Raw genomic sequence first — 23,476 nt, 5'->3', positions numbered from 1 at the left:
GAACCGTGACATTGTCAACACAGAAGTGTTCGTTCTGATATATTTTATTTTGAGGGAGAGAAAGTAATTTAAGTCTCTGTTTCACTTCATACAAAAGATGTTGGGGTTTTCTGAGTACCTTCTTGCCCTCTCTTCACTAAAAGCATATGATAGAAACCTGTCTCTCTAACTTCCTTAAAATAATTGAGTCTTTTAAATGGTACCTTTTGTATTTAAGGAATGAAATTAATCTTAATTATTTATCAAATCACTCTAGATGCTAAGAATTTTGTTATCTGCTTTCCTTTTATTTTAGTTCTGCAGGTATGTTATGAGAACGACAAGACATCAGATATGTCATGATACAGCAGAATGTCTTGTCCACTAGAGTAGGATTCCTGTTTGTGGGCTCTTCTCTTTGAGTTTTGGAAAGGGTTGCAGGTAGTGTAGTCTTTCCTTGCACACAAATAGTGAGGTGCCTGGGAACATCTGATTTATTGTGTTTGAGCAGAACTACAATGTATATATAGAAACATGACCAAGAGGAAGCGTGCTGAGCAGCAAAGGAGGTTTGGAATGGAGAGTGGTTGGTCACATACTGCCTTTATTGATAGGGTCAGCTCGGTTTTCTCCTCAGTCACCTCTGCGAATGGATGGTAGGCAGGATACAGACTGCCTAGGATGTATGAAGCTCCTGGGTCACAGAGTTAAGTGATCCTGCAAGATACAGTGAGGTTTCCATTAAATATTTTTCTTCTATTTGGCATTTCTAGTTTTTGCTGCCTTACAGTCAACTTCCCCTGAAATGCCTTTGTTGCTTTCTCTTTATATAAACAAAACCCCTTTTGAAAAAAAGATGTAAAATCAATTCATGTTCTTTTAGATATTTTTAACCATTCTGCTGTTAATGCTTATAGACTTACACCATCTGTCAGTGTCTAGGCAAATATAAAACTGAGGCTTCTGCTACTGTCCAAAGTGTTCTTTTTAAAATTATCTCATGCAGTTGCCTTTCTTTTGTTATTTATTTCTACCATTTGCTCTTTGTAACTTGAAGTGTACAGTTCAATGTGGCAGGGGAGAAAGACAGGGATCAAATATAGTGGGTTTTGCATATACCAGCTAAATAAAGTTCTGATTACAAAATGCTACAGAGATACCTAAAACCAAAACAGCTGTACTGGTTTTTGCTGAGAAAGCTGGCCACTTCCTGCATAGTAAAATATTCAAGTGTATTCCCTTAACCATTGATTTTCATTATGTCTCAGTTTTTTTACACAGTGAAATATCTAGGATCTCCACGAATGGTAATCTTCCTCTAGTAGTAAAGCTGTTGGATGAGAACATTGTCTATTGATATCAACAAATACACTTGTCAAAACAATACTTTTAGCTCAAGAACCAAATGTTTCTTTTTCTGTAATGAAATACTAAGAACAACATTAGCAGGAGATATTATTCATGAACAGCATGTGTTTCCCATATATGCTTCAAAGGTGCTAGCAAGATTTGTGACATGCAGTGTTAGATCGTCAGCTGTTTCCAATGATTTTCACCTGTCATTCCTCAGATAACACTGGGCATTAACCTTTTTAAAATGGAGGAGATTCACCCTGTGGGCAAATACACATCTGCTTTGGTCAAGTTATGCTTTCCCTTTGATCAAAGGTTATTTATCTGTACAGTCAGCCATCTTTTTAAAAGGAGAATCTGCTGGTAATCTGTGAAAATCTAGTAAAAAATTATATTTCAATTTTGCAAAGTTATAAGGTAGCCTTTTGAGAGCTGCTAGCTCAGAGTCAAATCAACATTTTATTGGCAGTAAATCACTCAAGTACCTTGACCTGTTTTTCTTTCATTTTCCAAGATTGCTTCTGATTTTGTTTGCATCACAAAGGCTTGAATTCTGAGCGTCTGTTTAAAATGTATACCTAAACCAGTTAATTCTGTTTAAATTAATTTTCTAAAACATGTTCCTGCTCAGGAAACACTGAGTTCATGAGTCCTAAATAGTGTGTTTAAACTAGTGCTCTCCTAAGCTTTTCGTATCTGAGTTGGGTCATACCTTGAAAATGCTGGTTGTTAATAGCTGTATCCAAGGATTACTGTTAAAAGATGTCTCACAGCTGTATTAAAACTGAGGGGTTTTACATCGCCTGTGCGGGGGGTGTGCTGCTGATTGTTTGTCTGGTTGTTACTGTTGTTGGAGTCTGGAGGCAGCTTTGTGGAAGTGCAGTCATTATGTTTACACAGTCATTGCCTGACTTCAGATGTCTGTATGAGACACTTAGATGAAGAATTGTTCCATGGTCTTTGCTATGGTAGAATCATCTCACAGTTCCAGGAAAGGGCAGAGTTAGAGTATTGAAATGCACCAGTTCCTTATGTAAGGAACATGTCCAGATAGAGATTGCCCACATGAAAGGATATTTTAGTACAATGCAATTAGTCTGGAACTGGATGTGACTTTCCTGGTGTTCATAACTACGTGAGTAATTAATAGTCCTGTTTAAATTTTTATGTGGTTTATTGAATAGATGAGTGGGAGATGCTAATAGATGGAGTTTTTATTAAAAGTATGAAAACTTTATCTTACCAACAGAAGTCTTTAACCACTCTGCATTTTTCATTTAGAAAAGGCATAAAGCTGATAATGCGGTGAACAAGAAACAAACTCAAGGTAGGAAATCTTTTTAACCTTTTTGTGGGGGAGGTTGAATTTTTGCACATGATAGTAATACAATTTTAATTGCTGATGTAATTGAGTGGGAAATTGCATGTGCTGATTACTTCAGAATTTGTAATGTAAACAGTTGAAATAATAATTTGCAGTGACATTAGCCTCACAAAATAGAGTATGTTCTAGATTAAGGTTGTGAGGTTCCTAAGAAACTTGAGCATTTAATCATTTATCATAGGTGATGCTGTCACTGTTAAAAGATGGTAATCACATATATATTTAATGGGCCTATGTTATAATTAAAACTGTGCATTTCTGAGTACACATACAATTTTTTTCAGCCAGCAATAGGAAGGAAGCATCAAAAAAATAGAACTGTCTCTCTATGCTGCTTCAAAACTGTGGATAGAGACTAATGGAGTTCTTTTGGATTTGATTTGTTGGGTTTTTTTTATTAAATCAATGTAATAGTTTGATCAGAAATGATGAGATACTTAGCCAGTGTACCCTGACCAAAACATTGGCATGTGTTTTTTTTAATAGATTTTGATAAAGAAAAGTGGTATAAAACTGGCATTATTTTAGCTTAGAAAGTGAGAGAGATATTAGTGGATCCTAAACATGCTTGTCAGGTAGGATGTCAAAATTTAGGTTCCTGCTTTGCTGCTCTTCAGCTTTTCATGTTATTTGTTCTGAGGTACACCTCTCTTGATGGAAGTAGTTCTTTTTTTATAAACAGGAGAAGAAATGAGTGTCACGTAAATTTGATTGCAGAAAATACAAAAAAGTACCACAAAAGAAAAATCTTACATGGAATCCTTTTAAATATATAATAAAAATAACCATAATTTTTCTTAGGGAGAAATGTAGTCATCAGTTAAAGATAAACAGTTACGTAGCACTGATAAATACTAGAAACATAAATTGTAAAGCCTGCCTAAATTGTATGTAAATCTTTACTGTAAAATTTATGGGGCCTGGTAGGGCAAGATAACTTAGGAAACTGTTGAGCATGTAGAAACTACTGAGCTCAATAGCACGTATGGAGAGATTATGGGGAGACAAAACTATTGACTGAAATCACAGAAATAGAAATCTCCAGAGGACAGGCCTGAAGAAACAGATAACCTCTTAGCAATACATAAAAACCAAAGAAAACTTAATATCGACATCCAAATTCTTTAATTAACCGCTCATAGCTTTTGAGATTGCAAACAACAGTTTTGGTGGCGGTGAAATCTTAAAATCCCTTTTCAATTTTTCTTTTTGTCCAGAGTGTACAAAGTTTTAATAAAAGGCTTGTTTGCTCTCTTTTCTGCCTGCTCTTCTTGGTTACCTCTCATCAGGGTCTTTGGTAACTGTTCCTAAGATTCCTGAATGTTCCACGCATGCAGAAGAGTATCTTGGAAGTTAAATGTGTGATGAGGATAAATAGAACACTGGTAGCACTGAGAAACACATTTCTTAAGCTAATGCAGAATTCACATATGTGAAGCATTGATCCTATGATCCTGACAAAGCAATTTTAAGTGTATTGTCAAGTACAATCTATTGTCAAAGCAATAATTAAGAAGTTAATCAGTAAGTGGGTACTCTTACTTTGTTTTCATGTATTCAGCAGTTCTGTGACCCTGAAAAGCAGCGATGTGCATAGTATGTTGTATATGCAGCTCCACCTTTGGTTGCCTTTTAAACACACAAAATTGTTAGTGAAATGACATGTGCATGTGTAGATTCTGTATGTGGGTCCCCATTCAAATTTCTGTTCCTTAATGATGATATGTATCCCAGTTAGCCTTAAGTAATTGACTTTCCAAAGTTTACTATAAAAATGCCTTTTGCAAAGGATTTGGATATGTTAGGCTGCATTGGGGATGATTTTTGTTGCCTCAAGCTGCATACATGTATCATACAGCAGGACACCATCAGACATTCTGACAGGCTGAAATCTGCATTTCTGTACTGTGGTGAAGTAGCCTTCTGTAGTGCAGATGGAAAATGCTTTTGAAAATTAGCTGTTAGAGACAGCTGAAAAGTGGGAGATACAAATGCAAAAGTCAGGCTGAAGAAGGCTTTAAGGTACAAGTTCCCTAGCCATTATATAAAAGATGCATAGCAACACCACTTCTTTCTTTGTTCTCATAAGAAAATGCATTTAACTGAATGTTAGTGTGTGTTAATTTTCCTTAAAATCTTACCAGATCAAACTAAGGTTAGAGTACTCTTGAGATTTCAGGTGGCTCAGCATGTTTTCATGTTTAACCAGTTAAATCAGCCAGAAACAAATCCAGAAACAAAAAATGATAGTGTCCTTCCATGGAGTGAATTAAACTGGCTCATGAAAGGGTCCAGAAGACCCTGGAGGCAGCATGCATGAAGCAGTGAGGGCATGCACCTTGGCCTGCAGTGATGGCAGGACAGAACCTTCCCTCTGCAGCCAGAAGACCCTTCTTACAGAGCCCCTGGCCACATCTGGTGACATATTTCAGACCTGCACAACTCCAGTGGCAGTTATTGTACTGTAACTGTTTTGGAAATTTAATTGCCTGGATTGCTGCAAGGTATATTTTTAATTCTCATCAGTTCTTTCATCTGATTGGTGCCATGGCCCCACAAATCAGTATTGCTGTATTATAAGCTGTGTTGCTGACACAAGGGGATGGAAATAGGTAGTTGGCAACACAATTATCAAATGTCTTAAGTTCCTTGGGGCAGTGTTACAACCAGTCATCACACTGAATTTGTAGTTTTGCCAGTGGAGGGGAATGGTTTGTCAAAATAGGTCTTGTATGATGATCAGCTGGTTGGTGAGGCAGTCATTGACATACCTTGCTTACTGTCAGAGAGGGAGACTGCCCCATCTATCATTGCCCTGAACATATCAACACTAAGAGATGTGGGGAAAGGAAGGGTTCTGGACAGAACTTCCAGGAAGACTTAAATGTAAAGGCTGTATATAGTCCCAGATTTTAATCCACTTTTTTGAAGTCAGCACACTCTTGCTTCCTGATGGTTTCAAAGCTAGAAAACCCAGTGAAAGGGAACAATCTCATAAAGTTATCTGAGTATTGATACATAGCAGTATGTTCCTTTTTCCTTTTGCACATCCATTTTCAGTAACTGGGGCTAAAAAATGTTACCTTTATTATTCTCTGAAAATAAAGTCTCAGCAATTAACTGGCAACAGGGCATGGTTTTTGTATCATAATAGTAACACTTAACACTAGAATAGTGGAATGTGGTTACAGTATTAATTCTGGCTAGCAGGGAAAATCTATACTAAATACTACTCTAAATAGCATGGGGTATTTTCAGTATATTTGTGGAGGATGTGACTGTAGTGATCCTGAAGTTCTCTGATACGACAATAACAACAGAATAGATAAACTCTAGTGAGCCTCCTGGCACTTTTTGGAATATTGAATATATTCCTCTTGACCTCCCCAGTAATTTCAAAACTTTTTAACTTTGGAACTTTTTCTTCCAATTACTGATTTATTTTGGAAAACACATTATCATAAAAATCTATATCAGATTTATTTGATTCTCAAGGCCTGTAAAATGTTCTAATTGACTTTGTAATAACATTCAATGGTACAAAAACTGTTATAAAGAGTATGTGCTATATATTGAAATGCTTGATCTGAATTCATAGAAACAAGGCATGCTCTAAAATATTATGTAAATGAGATGTGTCTGAGATGTGTCTGTATGGCTTTTCATAAGGAATCTAGCACATACCTGTATACTGCAGTTAGATTATACGACTGGAAAATCCTTTATATTTTTTCTTTTTTTTTTTAGTACTACGAAATGGTGCATGGGAGATTGTCCACTGGGAAAAGGTGTGTGTCTTTATTGGTCACTTTTAGAACATAATGCATATTTAATATTTGTTGTATTTCTCCATTTTAATTGTCATTGTTAATGATAAAAAATAACTGGTATTATGGGAAATGTATCATTTCTTGTATTTTATTTTTCTTTGTTGATACCTTTGTCTCTCCAAACATACTTTGAGGTCAAGTCAGTTTTGATGGCATGAGCCCAAACTGGTTAAGTTCAGTGGAAATAAGCTGAATAATATGATGACTGTGGCAAAATTACTCACTTCATTAGTATAATGTGGTTTGCCAAGACAGAAACTTCTTTATGGAAACTAGTTACTTTGTGTATTTGTTGAACTTGATCTGTCTAAATCATGAGAACTTTAAAGACTTTGATGTGGTGGTTAGGAAGCAACTCTTAAAGGCATCTTTCAAGAACTAAATGTTATGCTACTGTCTAGTCACTTAGTTTTAATGGTTTCTATACCTGAAAATCTGAAGAAAATTTGACCCACTGTAATTTGGAGGCAAGGTTCAGATTAAATTGCCTTATACCTTTAAAGAAGCAAGGATGTCGTGTGATGCAAAACACCTGCAGTCTTGGGTAAGATTAATTTCTTCTTTAACTCAACTTCAGTCTTTAATTAAAGTATTTTACAAACCCAGCAAATTAAAGAACTGCATAGAGAAGGCTATTAAAAATTAGGCTTATTTGGCTAATTAGGCTTATTAAAGATTAGATTTCCAAAGAATTCCAATAACTTTTGACAGAACTCCAGTTGTACAGTCTAACTTCTCTAAGTGTGTGAGTTTCTAACCATCTTGCTAGCAAATTCAGCAGGTAAATATTTACTGTGCTTAAAACAAGGATATAATACATCTTGTTTGAGACCATTAACCAATTCCCAGTTTTCTTTCAGGTAGATGTTGGAGATATAGTTATAATAAAAGGCAAAGAGTATATACCTGCTGACACTGTACTGCTCTCATCAAGGTAGAGATGCCCACTGATGCTTATAGTGTAGAGGTTGGTTTCTCTACCCTGCATTTATTTATTTGTGATTGCTCCAAGGAAATAAAGAATAAACAAAGCGCTGCTGTTCTGAAGAGTAATCTTGTGTTCATTTGGTCGTTTATCATTTGAGGCAATGTTTTGGTTTTTTTTAAACTGTGACAACTGCAGTTTTGAAATTACACTAGCATTCAATTTACCTGTAAGAAAAATGTAGTATGTTAATTTTGTTGTTGGATATAATACAAAAAAGGCTGCTTCTCTGTCTAAAAATTGGACCTCAACTGGCATATTTAACCATGTTGGCTTTTTGATATGTACCCAACAAATTTCATACATAAGTAAATCAAAATGAATATATTACAGGGAACAGAAATGGTTTTTAAATTATATAATCTCCATTTTGATAATTGAATCAGGGAAAAAAGTGAACATGAGATATGAGTCATCAAATTAGCACTGTCTGAACACTCACTTTATTATCTAATATATATATTATGAATAATTATCAGTTCTTCAATTATCAGTATTATGAATAATAATCAGTTGAAAGCAAGACTTAATTTTTAGCATGTCATGCTGTGACCCTTGTTACATGGACAATCAGAGGTTGTTTATCATCATTTCCTTGGACAGTTTTATTTAAGAAATCCACATCTTAAGTGGGAGATGCACATTTTTTCAACATCTATTTGATCAGGTCAACAGACAACATATTCTAAGAATCCTTTTTAATGAATATTATGTAAATGTGAATGTATTGTAATTTTTTTTTCTGGCACAAGCAGAAGTGTTATGTGTATGAATATGATTTAGGTATAAACCCTCTATGACCCCACTGAAGTTAATTAATCTACTCATGCTTTCAGTTAATAAAGTTAGGATCCTGTGTGTTTCTGTTGACAGACTGTGGTATAGACGAGTTCACTGTTTCTTTGTCTTCCATTATATCTCAAAATTAAGTGTAGCTGTTTCTAAAACACTTCTAATAAATTACTATCAAGAGTAAAGGAGTTCTCAGAAAATACTGTAAATTTCCCCCACAGTCTGTCTTCAGTGCTAATAATGTTAGTCATAACTTAGCTTGTGTTGTGTGTCCTCTGTAAACCTTTTACTTCTGTACTTTCAGAAGCATTTATAAATTCTCCACCAAGATCTTTGCAGGCAATACACCATGCAGCAAGGACTCTTTCTATTGGCCTGATAATAGCTTCTGTCATGCTAACCATAGTGTCTTGCAGGTTGAAGAGATTACATCCTCTCAGAGCATCTTCTTCATAGTCTTCCTGAGTAGCCCCGTAAATTTGAGTCTATTCCTAGGTGTTTTCACAGTTCTGCCCTTTTAAATTTGGAGGATACTGTTTACACACAGGAAAATACCAACTGCCTGAAAAGCCTACTTTGCAGTCCTTGTACCACTGAAGGAATCTTGTATCATGAGCTGACAGTGAAAATAAGTGTTAGCTGCTACTGGACTTGGTCAGGACTATTTCCACTTTGTTTAGCCTCTCTTTAGTGCCCTTATTAGAGCACATTATGTGTCTCCAACTATGACTTTTGCTCACACTGAATTTTCCTGTCGGCTTTTCTTCTAGGATCCAGTTTGCAATGGGGACTCTTTGAATCACAATTGCTCTTCTAAGGCTGGTTCAGGCATTTCTTATAGCTAAAACTTCTTCCCTATTTATATTACTAGGATCCTGTTTCAGCCTTTCTTCCAGGAGAGAAGTCTGTACTACTACATGACCTCTAATTCTGCCTGCCCACTGGCAGGTGCTGTCCTCCATCTCTCATCTCCATATGGCCATGTTTCTTCAGGAAGACCCTCATGAATTTTGCTTTCAGGTCTTTACTGATGCCCAGTTACATTTTAGGTTCCAAAAGTAATGTGAGTCTGTGGGCCTGATTTTAATTCAAACTAATAATACTAATAATACATTCTTTTTACCAGCAATAGCAGCTTCTGGAGAAAAAGAAGATCTTAATTATTTTAGAAGATCTTAATTTAGAAGATATTAATTATATTCTCTTACAGTGAAGGACACAAACCTCTGAAATTTAATTCTATGTGGTTCTTGCAAGTTCAGTGTGAAATTTACAGAACTGGAAAAAAATATAAAAATATAAAATAACTCTCAGCATGTCTACATAGAAAAGGTACTTGCTACCTGGCTCTTCAGAAAAGTTGGTGGAAAATCTGTTGTTGTGGCTTTAATTTTTTTAATTGATGTATGGAGTGGCTAGAAACTTGGTCACTTGAAAAATAAGCTTAACACTTTTACGTTTACATACAATGTCAGTGTATCCTGCAGCTTAAACTTTGTGCCTAACAGTAAAATAAACCACTTGAGTAAAAAGGAAAGTGTTGTATCTCTTTTCTTTCTGACCTGATTAAAATAGATTTTGAAAAAATTGTCATCAGACATTTTAATTAACATGTATTGTTTGAATAATAATTTCAATTTCTGTCTTTTTGTCTTTGTTCATTTGTTTTATTTTGTTTGTTGTTTTTTTTTTTTTCCTTGTCACTTATTTTTCTGTTCTAATCATTTCAAACTGGGATGTGTAGGTGGCAGTAGGGGAAGTAGTGAAAGTGACCAATGGGGAACATCTCCCAGCTGATCTCATCAGTCTGTCCTCAAGGTTAGAATAAAGTAGTTGCACAGGATATGTGTATGTGGGTCCTCATGTACCAAATATCAGTAACACTGCCATGTTGATAGCCTTTGCTTTGCTATTCGCCTTTCTCCAACAAAACCTACATTATAAAATCAGGGTTCTTTTATCAAGTACAGGTCATTAAAGTGAAAATACACAAAAACACTTCAAGAAGTTAAAATTGTTTCACTCCTCTTGGTTTTTACACTACCCCTGTAAAATTTTATCGAACAAGTTGTCATTAAATAAACCCAGTTAAACACCAGGTTAAATATATGTTTAAGAGGAATACCCATGTTTCTACGAGCTTGCTATTTTCAGCAAAGAATGTAGTTAAACATTGGTAGGACTGGTAGAGGACCCTCTGCACAAACTTGGATGTTGCACAATCTCTGCTGCATGTGGTGGCAAAAGCAGCGTTGTTCTTGTGTATTGTGACAAAATGCATGTTTCTTAGACATGTCAGCTTTATGCTATTGTCTGCACTCTTAACACACTTTGTTTTTTCCCTAACCAATCAATGGACCTGCCTTGATCTAAGTGTAGCTTACTTTGGAGGTCACTGTAATCTGCTACAATTATTGCAATTAAGCATGTGTCTCACTTGAAATGTCTTTGCTGCCTTAGTTTGTTTTTAAAGTGCTTTACAAAAATATTGGTTGGTTTTTATTGTTAACTAATAAAAAAGTTAGAATTGTGGAAGTGTCTTACACTGGTGGTTCTATCCAAACAGGCTAATAAAAGTTACTTATATTTTTAGAGAAGTTTGCCAAGAACAAACTCATTCAGTAGCCTGAATGTACCTTTTGATAAATTTTCACATTTGGATGCTTGTACTTTACAAAATTGTGTTAAAATAACCTACTTAACGTTATTCTTTAATAATCTAAAATTAAGTCAGTTATCTGTAGCCACTGTTGCATTAATAAAGGAAATTTTAAAAATAATTGATGCTCGAATTTCTTGAAAGGAAGGAAAACACTAGAAGCGTTTCACATAAAGAGAGTAAACCTGTATTCTTTTAAGTGTTAAGGGGGTTTTATGACTTATTGGATCCTTTTCAGAATCAAAACTTCTTTCTGTCTTTGATTTAAACAGTAGGTGTTCTGTCCTCATGCCCAGAAAATGGGAGCTGACTGAAGCAATTTAGAAGTCTCTTGGTGTCTGTCAAATAGATGATGCATTCAAGTAGCAATATTCTGCGTGAACCTAAAGCTTCTAATTTATAAAAAAGCTTTTGAAATGACAGAAGGAGTATATATTTCAAAAACTGTATTATGTTATCTGTAATTTAGACTTCTTTTGTAAGAAAACCTTTTGCAAGGAAACTTTGGTATCTCAAACTCCTGCTGCCTGCACTAGTAAGCACTACAAATGCATTACACTGTGCCCATATCATCATGTCATGTGTAAAGACAGAACACTTTTACTGTGTACAGTGCTTTTATCAATGTTTCATTTAAGAAAATAGGCTTTGGCAAACTTCTCTGAAAATGTAAAGTACTGTTAGTTTTTATAGATTTGGCTGTAAGTTATTCTGGTTTTGAAGATTTGATGAGACATAACTGCATAAATATTACGAGATTACAGGAAGTTTATGGATTTTGCCATTATAATTTTGAATTCAGGACTTTTTTTTTTCTTAATAGTGAACCGCAGGCCATGTGCTACATTGAAACATCTAACTTAGATGGTGAGACAAACTTAAAAATTCGACAGGTAGGAATTTCATTTTTGAGAATATTAATACTGTTATTGTCTGTTGTTTATAAAAACATTTTATTACATTATGGATGTTTTAGAAGACTCTGAAGTTTTAGTGGTTTTTATAAAAAGCTGTGGATTATTGGCATCATAAAAGTCGAGGAATGAGTGGTTACTTCTAAATAATTCTTTGTGCTTTGTTTTAGGGTTTCTCATTGGGAGTATGGGTAGAAACATAAGTAGTTTCTGTACTGGCTTTGTTTCTAGAGAACAGATGATGAGGCAGTGGCCCTGCAGAAAGCAGCTGATGGGGCCAGGATTGTCCTTCAGGGACAAGTAGGGAATAGAAGATTTTGACTGAGTGTGCTGTCACTATGCAGGGACACTCTTGCTGAGCTCTGTGATGGATTAGGACCCTGTCTTGGTCATTTTCAGATGCCAAGGTGACTTTTTCACTGTGGCACCCAGTTGCAACAGTAAAGTGTAGCTGGTCCATTTTGCTCCCATAAGGATGATTGTTTCATGGTCTTGCTATTAGATTTATAATATGTAGATTTGTTATTGGATAGTTTTTTTAATATCATGACAAATGAATTTTGTTTACAGGGTTTGCCATTAACATCAGACATCAAGGACACAGAAAGGTTGATGCAGCTCTCTGGCAGAATTGAGTGTGAGAGCCCGAACCGACATCTCTACGACTTTGTTGGAAACATCAGACTGGAAGGGCATGGGTATGTAAATACAAGGAAGAAGAACTTGGGAGATTCAGTCTAACAGTAGACAGCTACATATGTTCTTAAACTACTGAATTGAAAATATGAATAGCAGATCTTTTTTATGTATTCTCTGCTAGACTTTACTCTGGAAAAACTAGAAGCATAAAACCTTACTTCTAATGTCTACAGCTTGAGTTGTTTTACTAGATGTCCTTCAGAAAGTGTTAGGTATTAATAATAGAAGAGACTGCTAATCAAATTCTGACAGTTCTGGAATGTGTACCTGGTGACTCACTTCTTAAGCATGTCATCTGTTAGAGAAGCTGAATAGAAATAATTTCTTGTCTTTTTTTTTTTTTTTTTTTTTAGTTGTTCTTTTCTTCCACTTATCTAAGTGTGGAGTGGAACAGAGTCCATTGCTGTATACCTCAAATTCTCTAATTTGGTAGCTGAAAAACATGTAATACCTTAGTTTACTTAAAGTATGTTCCTTTAAAAATAGAAAGTGTGGACTTAGAATATACATGCTTGTATAACTGCTTAAAAAATCTTAAAATACTGAAATGCTTACCAAATACTGATATTCAGAATCCTCTGTGGATTCACAGAAGATGTATTGCTAGATCCAAAATTGCTGAATCCTTCATTCCCAAAGATTTACAGTATTTCTTATTTATTTGGTAGGTATGTACTTCTCCGTATCCAATATTGTTCATGTTTGTGGTTTTAGGCTGATACATATATTACTAACTAATTACTAAATACCTCTTATTTTTTTCCCCCTTAATATTCCATTTTTTATTTACTGATTTCTTCCAGATGCATTCCGGGATTTTTCAGTCTCAAGAGTGTGGATCTATTATAATTCCACTGTACTTGTCATTAAGAAGAGAAAAACATTTACCTGTAATTCTTCTCTGAAGGTAATAGTTATAACAGATCCACACGTTCATTCTTCCTCCCTGGCTAGAAGGAAAAACATACTTTCCTTTTTAATCTAATAATTTAATTTTTAAATTTTGATTAAAAAATAATTACTGAATATGCTGATGGCTATTATGCCTCAAGAATGTGTAGGAGGACGCCATCTGCTGGTCAAGAAATTTTTCATTTGAGAAATTCTGTTTTGGAATATTTTGCCTATAGTTTCTGTGCAGTAGTATAGTTCCAAAAGTGTGGTTCTAATATAATATTTACCTTCAGTGAAAAAGAATTGCAGGTAAGTAACTCTTTTTGGATCTTGGCCTTACCTCAACCTGAAAAATCAGGGATATGTTCTTTTTCTGCCCATAATAGGGGAAGTGAAAATTCATCTAGTTGATATTTATTTGTCCAGATCTTTACACCTTCCTACTACATTATGTTGTGATTTACACTTTATCCGTTACCATCTTAACATATGTGCAAAAGCAATAGAGGATACTGAAAATGTGTCTCTGTCTTCTTTCAATTAATGTAAGTCATTGGAGTGCCATAAATGTTGTATCATGTTGACCTTTTCAGTCTTTCCTTTCTCCCTTGGTGGGAGAGCAACTCAAAAAAATAAAAAAAGGTTTTCTTTTTTTCTTTTGGATACTCTGTATTCAAGGAGACAGAACACCATTGCAGGTATTTTGCCTTTTGGCTAAACCTGTGAACTAAAGGAGGCAAAAGTTTTCTTGCTATCTTCAGCCTTTGAGTGAGCTAACCCTTATCACCAAAGTGTGCATCTCTTTATTATACTTATGAGTATACAGAAGCATATCAGCTTGGTTTTAATCCATGAAATGAAATTAGCTAGAGAAAGGAGAAAAGTTCTTTAGCCTGGTTTATATGACTAGACAGTGGCTTGGTGAATGATGAGGGGATTGAGCAAAACAAGATCAGATTCTGCTTATCTAGGCCTAAAGTGTATGTTTTCCTGAAGACATTCTTAAAATTTTGGATCAGATTGGAGTATACTTATTAACAAAAACATTTTGTTGTGTAGTTTTCCTATGTCTCTCAGAAATTACTTGCTCTTAATATGCCCTCTGCCAGGAAAGTATCCTAAAAGCATCTTTCCCCATTGAGAACATCACTTACTGAATACAACCCCAAGCACGTTGCTGACAGTCAGTAGTTTATGTAAAATGCAAGAGAAATGAGATGTGCTGGATCAGTTTTAAGAAGGCTGAGGCTGGGAAATAAGACACTTGAGATCTCTGTCACTTTATTAGAGCAGAGTGTGATGACAATGTTGAGTGTTTGTCACATGACACCTGGCACATCTGGGCTTTCCATACCCTGATTATACTCTTTGACCTACCCAAAATGCTATTTAATATCATGGCTTTTTCAGATGCCTTATATTTTACATATCAGAGATACAGCTGCTCTCCTTAATCAGTTAATTTGTGATCTTAATAATGTATTGCTTTCAAACAAATAGAGATAGTAGCTGTAGGTAAGAATTCCAAACACTAGAGCACTTTTGACAACTGTGAACTGCCAGTTGTTATTCATAGGAAGAAAAGTACTAAAACAGGGCATGTTTGTCTGTGGCAAAGAGTAATAATTATCTAAATCTTTTGTATTTTAAGAAAAACTTGACCTATATTATATGTATAATGGCAGCTGTCTGAATTTAAGACAATTAAATGTTTCTCATGTTTTTGAGGGTATATCACTCCTTTATTACACAGTTTTAAAAGAATAGCAGAACAAAATATACCTGGTTTTGCAGTTTAAAGAAGGCGCATGAAATATTACTGTGAATGTTAAGTAACTGTTTTCATGAAGGATGATTATTTCACTAGAAGAGTGGACTAAGTTGAGAGTTCACAAAATTATTTCATTTGAAAATTGGTTTGAGAATCAATTTTGTAAGAGATTGTTTAGGAAAAAAATTATAATCATAAATCACAGGAGAATTAGACACTTTTACTTTCAGTATGCTTGGTTAGTAGTACTATATCAAAATTAGTAGTCCATAATAAAAATTAAGTGGTAAGTAGTACTTTCGAAAATGTATTTTTGGCCTGGTTTTTATCTGTATAGTTTTCTCTGTCAAAACTCCCAAAAAGTTAACTGTGAGAATTAAATTCCTAACCTATTAACAATAATCATGTAAATTCTAAGAAATTACTTTTAACAACTGCTGATTAAGTTTATTCATTGACATTGACTGGTTTAGTATTAAAATGTAAAACTTCTTACTTCTAGTACTGTTCCATTGGGATCTGATCAGATTCTTCTACGAGGAGCTCAGTTGAGAAATACTCAGTGGGTTCACGGGATAGTTGTCTATACTGGACATGACACAAAACTTATGCAGGTTTGTCACCTGGATTTTGCCTGACCTGTCTGTTTTGTTACCTTAATTTGCCATTCCACAGTACAGCTACATGGCTTGATTCAATATAGTACTAAAATGTCAATAATAGAGCATCTTTCAAATGAATTAAAATAATAAAAATAAAGCAATTTCTTGTTAGTCACTTAGTCCCAAAGTAGTTTTTCTACCAGTAAGCATATTCATTGATTCTGTCTTGTAACTTGTGCTTTGAAAACTCTTTATTAGCAAGTTTGTTATCATAGTTTGTCATTTTTATTTTTGACTGCTCCTAAAACTAGTCCTCTTGTGGGGCTTTCTTTCAAGTACAAAGTAATCAGTCTTTCAGAAAACAAAAGGAGGGAAGAGACTGAAATTACTTTGCCTAATGTGTTTTGAAATGTCAGAATTGAAATGCACCTGTTGAGAAAAAAGAATTTCAGATCGGTCATTCATGCCTTATTTATTGCTTTTCTAATTTGTAAAGTAGTTACTTCAAAAAGTGTCTCTGTATTAGCAGCTGTCTTCTATTGCACTGACAAGGTGCATGTACATTAACTTTTAATGTTTACTGTTAGCTATTGGTGTTAACTTCTTGCAACACAATTCTAAAGTTCCAATTCATACACTTATAAATTGGTTGTTCTGGGTTTTTTTTTAAGTAAAAGAATTAGGGCATTTATGATGATGATAATGTATTTGGAAGACTATTTAGAAAAGGATACAGTAACAAGTAATATGAAAAGCAAGAACTGTGTTACCTCATTTAATATTTAATAGCCACTGTTGGGTTTTGTCTTTTGTAGAATTCAACAAGTCCACCTCTTAAAATGTCTAATGTGGAACGAATTACGAATATTCAGATTTTGATTTTGTTCTGCATCCTTATTGCCATGTCTTTGATCTGCTCTATTGGTTCAGCTATATGGAACCGAAGGCATACTGGAAGAGACTGGTATCTAGATCTAAATTGTAAGATTTAAAATATTATATTTATATTTTAGTATTTGATTACCTTTCATATTTGGAAAGGAGGATGATTACCTTCCCTTGCACCTTGCACCTTGCACCTTCCCTTGTGTTTTTTTTGTCAATCTCTCTTCTTTGTTTGTTGACTAAAGTCTTTAGGCTAGGTATATCACAGCAAGTATAAAATTTACCTTACTCTGCTATCTGAGCTCATGCTAAATTCAAGAAGGACGAGATGATTTGTTTGTCTCTACTTCTCTCAGGCATTCCATCTATGCAGCTCAGCAAGGTCTGCATCAGCAGTCCACTGGCATAAACAGTCAGCTTCCAAGACATCAGACTGAAACCTCCTTGAGCTTTTACAATTAGATTACATTTAAAGCTGCAGTGATTTTTCTGATTTTTTAAATCATGGGGTGTGAATTTACCTCTTTGAAAGCATTTTGCTCTGTTGAGGAAGAGTATATGATTGTGTGAAGGTGGATGGAGAAAAAATTCATTCCGCTATATATTTCCCCTTTCAAAATATAAAACTGTAATATTTTGAGTTTAGAACTTAGTTGCTTATATATTCCCAGATTTTGATCTTAAATATAGCAAAAGAGGGAATGGCTGGTAAGTTTGTTGTTCAGGAATTGGAGATGATTGCAAAGATTGCTGAATTTTAACTCTGCTATTATAATGGAGATCCTTAACTCTGGGGAAGGTCTTACGTGTATGCAAGTGATCCCATAATTAATTCTGAAGATTCTCCTTAGCACACTTTAAAAAACAGCTATTAATGCAATATTTTGAATACACTGCATGTATATACTATAGTCTCAAATATTTATTTGATTACTTTGTTTTTTGGCAGATGGTGGAGCAAGCAACTTTGGATTGAATTTCTTGACTTTTATCATTCTCTTCAATAATCTAATTCCAATCAGCTTGTTGGTTACACTTGAAGTCGTTAAATTTATCCAGGCATATTTCATAAATTGGGTAAATATTATTGTTATATTATGCATTATGATTTCTAAAATCAGATGTTTCACAAGCAACTGAAATGATGGAGTGCTTGTCTATGTATACATTTTTTCCAGACTTTTTCTAAATGCTGTTTATTTATTATTAGTGGAATCTGAGGAGGTAATAATAAATTATTTCATTTAGTTATGAATGAATAGCTCTTATAGCTGCACCAGATTTATTTTTGGAGCATGTTTGTTGTGATTCAGTAATTGTAGAGGAGCAAAGTGAGCCATCTGTGGACTGCAGATAAAAACCTCAGGTTCAGATATTCCCCAAAATATAATTAAAAGGAAACAAGTTTAAATGTTGATACCAAAAAATTGATACATTTTATCTAACAGTAAATGAAAGAGAAAGAAGGAAATAGAAAAATTGGGTGAGGGGACGGGAAGAGTGAGAGAGATAGATTAAGTAGAAATATATCACCCCTCTGTGGGTCCCAATGACGTGTCATTGGTCCTCTCCATCTGGTCTTTTTGGTGGTGTGGGTCCCCCTCCAAAAGGTGTAGAATTCAAAGGATTAACATTTAATTAACCAGCCTGGTCCACGTGGAAACAGAGCAAGTTTGACACTGTCTCTGGCAAGACTCTGGATGAGTTGCATCATTCTGCATCACGTGCAGGGCTGTGAGGCAAGGCCTCACGAGTGACTCTGGGGAGCACTTTGGGGGTCTTTGATGGTTGTGACACCCCCTCAGCTGCCTCCCACACGATTGTCCTGTGGATTTGGCTTTCCTAGGGTGCTGGGGGGTTGTTTCACAGCCGAGCCAGTTTGTGTGACGGAGGATAGGTGTTCACTACCTCTGACCAGAGGTTGCATCACACACCCAAGGCCCTCCTCCTCCTCCCTTGGTGGTGGGGGAGTCTGTGCAAACCTGGCAGCAGGAGATAAGGTTGAGAGCCAGAAGCTAGGGAGGGATGATTTTTGGGACAGCTGCTGGGCTTGCCCTCCTGTGGATGCTCTCCCAGCCTTATCTGTTTCTTCCCAGTCTTGAGATGATTGAACAAAAGTGTCACTATCTTATCTCAAGTTCTCTTAGGCAGCTTAACTTGCAGTCCAAGGTTTCACTCAGGGGGCCCATTCTAGGTGGGCTTGGTGGTGCAGCTTTTCACGTCAATGTTTAAGCCATGAACTGTGACATTTCAGTCTCTGACAGTGTTTTTCTGCTTTTTACTTTGTCATTGATACTCAGGTATTAGTTTCATTCTGAATGATGAGAAGAATGTGTTTTGCAGTGCTGGGGAGTTTTGTCCAATTTCATATTTTCTTTCCAGACTTTGGCATTTTGCTTTGGCATTTTGCTTGTTGTTTGTTTTCCAAGCACAACCCTAGTTTAATGGAGTGGGGTTTATTGTACAAAGGCACTGTCTGCTAGTATTACCACTTTTGAAATATATCCATATCATTTTGGTATCCTTTAAATTTTTTTTTCCTAATGAATTAGTGGGGAATATGATGGGTTTACTCTGATGCTACAGAGGTGGGAGTGAGCGATTTTCCTTAAAGCCATGTAAACAAACATGCCTTCCATTTTTACATTTTTTTCCAAATGTAAATTTATCATAGCATTTTGAACACTTTAATCCGATTCCTTGATCAAATGTGTGAAATAGATTTGTATGTGTGAGATATGTCATGGAGATATAGATAAGAATGCATGTGAAGTAGCAGGTGAAGCATATGCTTTATTTTAAAAGTTAAATACTTCTGTGAGCAGTCAGCTGGTTTCAATTTCTTAATTTTTTTTGTACTGTAAAACAAACTGTTAACAAATTGAAGAATGCAATTAAATTCGTCCTTAATTCTCTGTATTTAAAAAGAGATATTCAACAGAGACCCATCTTGAATGTGTAGATTTCCACTGTTTATACAAGAAATCAGAAAGGCAGTTTCAACTTCTCTTCCTGCCCCAATTTCTCATTATGAGGGATTAGTTGCCTTTAATTTATTCTTATCTGGGACTCTGGACATTATCTTAAGTCATATTTCTCTTTGTGTGTAGGTTATATTTGTATGGAGCAGTTGGTCATCTGCAATCTATTGCACTATGTTACCATGTTTGACAATGTTTCAATCTTTTACCGTATTTAAAAACAAACTCTGGTGTTTATTTAACAAGTAAGAGGAAAAGAACTCACAGCATGTGAATTGTATCTTACGTTTATTGTGTACTCTCAAATTTATCTTTATGTTTTTATCTCAAGATATATTTATCTTGCTATTTAGAAATGACTGGTTGTGCATACAAGAGAAGTAGGTAAGACTGACTTCTCCCCTAAGAGTCAAAGTAAAGTATTTCTGCTTGTTGCTAAAGTAATTTTAAATATGAGGGTCAACAGTTTTTCAATAATACTGATCACTAGAAATAATCTGAGCAAAATCACCTGTGAAAAAATGTTATTTCTTCTGGGGATTCTTGGAAGTGATCTGATAGTGTCTGTGGCTTCCCATGTTGAAACAGTCTTGGGTAGATCTATTCACATTTGGTCTTTTCTTCTACACTTAACTTTCCTATTTATGTACTTGACTTTTTTAAGAAGTCTTGGAAGACAGATTTTTAAATTTATGTACTTTTTCTTATCTCTAGGATATAGACATGCACTATGAACCTACGGACACTGCTGCAATGGCTCGTACTTCCAATCTCAATGAAGAACTTGGACAGGTAGATAAAAGAATTACTGGTTCTAACTCTGTCTTGAAATTATTCATGTGAGATTTATTTTTAAAAAATCTATTCTTGCTTTAGTATTTCCTTATTTCTGTTCTTTGTTTTGTCAGATATTTTTAATAATATTTTGAATTATGAGCGAATTAAAACCAGTATTACCTGAGCAATCTCTATATCAATGTGCATGTGGTAATCACAGAAGATTGAAGTGTTAAAAAGTTACAAAATCCAAGGAATTTTGAGCATTAAGGCTGTCTGTGGCACAAAATTTAGTCTCAGTACATACACTTATTATAAAATGTGTCTTCAGTATGTCATTCCTTTTCACGTGCTCTGCATTCCTCAGAAGAGACAGTATCTTAGGTTTGAGTCACAGTTCTATACATATCCTCTTTTCTTGCCCTAAAGACTGGGACCTATGGATGGAATGGGGGCTTATGGCTGAAGTAAACCCTAGAAATTTGGGCTTAGTTCTTCTTTGTGTATTGAAGTTGTCTTAATACTATAAAATCAGTTTGACTTGTCACAAGACATTACTTGTTATATGTTCTTCATAATTAGGAAGTACAACTTAGTACAAGTGTGCCTGGGGCAGAGGGTGTGCTTCTAGAAGAACTACACATGGTATTTGCTCTTTCGACTGCAAATTGTATTTGCAGTCTGGCTTTAAAAACATACTAAACTTTCTGGTCCACTGGTGGTGACCAACTTTTGCCGTGGAAAATAAATTACATTCTCATTTAATTGAATTGTGCTATGAAGACAAGTATGTATGTATTTGCATTTCCTAACCTAGAAGTTTTCATAACTGATTCTTTACTTTATTGCATGGGAATGTAAAAGTTGTCTCTAGCTTTCCAAAACCAATAAATAATAAATTGGTTTTAGCCATATAGCAAAGCAGTCCTAGGGACAAATACTTAAGAGATGTGTTTTTTGGAAAAACTGGTCTACATAGAGGAGTACAGAGCCTTTGCCTGCTGGTTTTAACTTGTATGTGCAGAAAATTTTGTTCTTTTCCTGGCTTTGAGTGGGAGTACAAGCTCCTCTAGTGTGGAAGAGTCTTTGTTGAATCTTAATTTCCTTCTACACTTTTCATTTTACACTATCTGTTTTTTCTATCTATGCATCTAGTTTGTTATTCACATTCCCAGACACATTCTTTCCTTTTGACTTCAGTAGTTTTTGTCTTCATTTCTTAGTGTTCTCATCAAATTCTACTTCACCATCAAGAGCTAATCAAGCTTCTTGGGATCTCCACTTCCATTTTTTCGACAGATTCTTAATTTGTGCAGATTTTTGTAGACACCAAAGGACTCTACTAAAAAGAACAAGTTTCTCCTTTGAAGTACATGAGGGTTTCACATAATGAAGAGATTTCCCCCAAGAGATCTTCAGGTTTTAAGGAAGGCAAAACTTTAGTGTTGGGAAAAAAAGATGGAATTTTCTTAGCTGCAATTCCTACTTTCCTATTGTGGCCACACACAAAAAAAATATATAAAATTGGCAGCATAAACCTGATACAGAAAGATTTCTTCTAGCTACTGACTTATATAAGGCATAATTCCTCAGAAACATTTTTACTAATACATAGTTTTATTAGTCCCAGGTATAATGTAATTCATTCCTAATTAAGGATCCTTGGTATTTTTTTTAATTAGAAATAAATTTTAATTAATTGAAGTTCACCTGAGACTCACAGAATTTTTGGTTCATCACAGATGACCTTATTTCTTCATATATTAACTTTTTTCTTAAGATTAAGTTGAAACAGAACTTTAAAATATCACAGGTTCAAGTACTTCATCTTTGAATTTTAAAATGCTTTACCTAATAGTTTCTGGAACAGAAGGGTTTATAATGCTAGGGAAATAGGAGATCTAGAGTAAGTAGAAAGGAATGTATTTCTCCTTTTCCTGTAATTTGGCATTTCTAACTGTTGTGCCCTTACTAATATTTTGGCTTTAAAAAGATATTTCTATGTCAAAAAGATTGGTTTAGAAATGCATATACATACTTTTCTTACCATATTGCTTTCTTTCTGAAGTTTAATGTTTATTGGCGAAGTAATTGATCTTCACTTGTTTCTTGTGCTTCAAAAAAATATAGAGTGAGGGATGGTTAAGTACACCATCGTATGCTGAAGAAAGCTTAAGTATCCTTACATCTCAGTTGATTGATTTCTTTGGAAATGAGTATGAAGGCTGTGCATCTGCCAGGTTTATATATTGTTTTTGTTGTTGGCTTTTTTCTATAAACTGTGAAAATTGCAGAACAGGTAAAAATATTTCATATGATGATAGTGAGGAAATGTACTAGATATGTCACTAACTGCTGAGTGTCGATGTGTAATGGGTTTTATCATTCATTTAGGTGAAATACATATTTTCTGACAAAACGGGTACCCTGACATGCAATGTCATGCAATTTAAGAAGTGTACAGTCGCAGGAATTGCATATGGGTAGGTATTTTTATATACTTCTTCATCTGTGTGCTTCTGCCTGTCCTTATGTACTCATGGATTAACACTGTAGTAATAAACTTACACCTGAAAATATCTACAACTCAGCTTTTTGGGACTATGAAATGTTACTTATAAGGGACAAGATCACTTCTGTCATGACTTCTCTTTTTGCAAAGAGGAACAAAAATAAAGTTTAGATACCACAGGCTTTCGGCTGTAAAGCAACTTCAATACACGTTTTTGCCATCGTTTACTCTGTTTAATGTTGTTACAAACAAAAGCCTGAGGGACACTTGCAAAAACTTGGTTTGTTACAGTTTGTGAAGTCTCAATAGAAGGACCATATTATTGCAATTTTCCTCGCAATCTAGGCACTAGCAAAATAGTTGCAAAATGGGGTTTTTTTTGTAATTTTGTTTTATTAACTAACTACTTTTTTAACACATGATCTAATTTTTTAGCATTTGTGATTCTTTCTCCTCTCC

General features: G+C 34.9%; 1 protein-coding gene across 6 annotated transcripts in view; it reads left to right on the top strand.

The window, feature by feature from the left end:
- The window catches only part of ATP8A1 (ATPase phospholipid transporting 8A1), a 115,877-nt gene that overhangs the window by 18,854 nt on the left and 73,547 nt on the right, over nucleotides 1–23,476 (top strand). The window contains exons 5-14 of one of the 6 annotated variants that reach the window (XM_063401853.1): nucleotides 2,614–2,659; nucleotides 6,464–6,504; nucleotides 10,068–10,141; nucleotides 11,806–11,875; nucleotides 12,467–12,594; nucleotides 15,763–15,874; nucleotides 16,678–16,843; nucleotides 17,697–17,824; nucleotides 20,443–20,520; nucleotides 22,900–22,988. In XM_063401853.1, coding sequence (XP_063257923.1) covers nucleotides 2,614–2,659; nucleotides 6,464–6,504; nucleotides 10,068–10,141; nucleotides 11,806–11,875; nucleotides 12,467–12,594; nucleotides 15,763–15,874; nucleotides 16,678–16,843; nucleotides 17,697–17,824; nucleotides 20,443–20,520; nucleotides 22,900–22,988 — 932 coding nt within the window. Of the gene's footprint in view, nucleotides 1–2,613; nucleotides 2,660–6,228; nucleotides 6,505–7,406; nucleotides 7,514–10,067; nucleotides 10,142–11,805; nucleotides 11,876–12,466; nucleotides 12,595–15,762; nucleotides 15,875–16,677; nucleotides 16,844–17,696; nucleotides 17,825–20,442; nucleotides 20,521–22,899; nucleotides 22,989–23,476 lie in introns of those variants that run through there. The other 5 variants (XM_063401852.1, XM_063401855.1, XM_063401854.1 and 2 more) reach the window with 5 other exon arrangements.

This window comes from Prinia subflava, chromosome 7, assembly GCF_021018805.1.
Source record: "Prinia subflava isolate CZ2003 ecotype Zambia chromosome 7, Cam_Psub_1.2, whole genome shotgun sequence".
NCBI classification, from domain to species: Eukaryota; Metazoa; Chordata; class Aves; order Passeriformes; family Cisticolidae; genus Prinia; species Prinia subflava.
The sequence above is the reverse complement of the archived record's forward strand: the minus strand, read 5'-3'. Positions and strand labels throughout refer to the sequence as shown.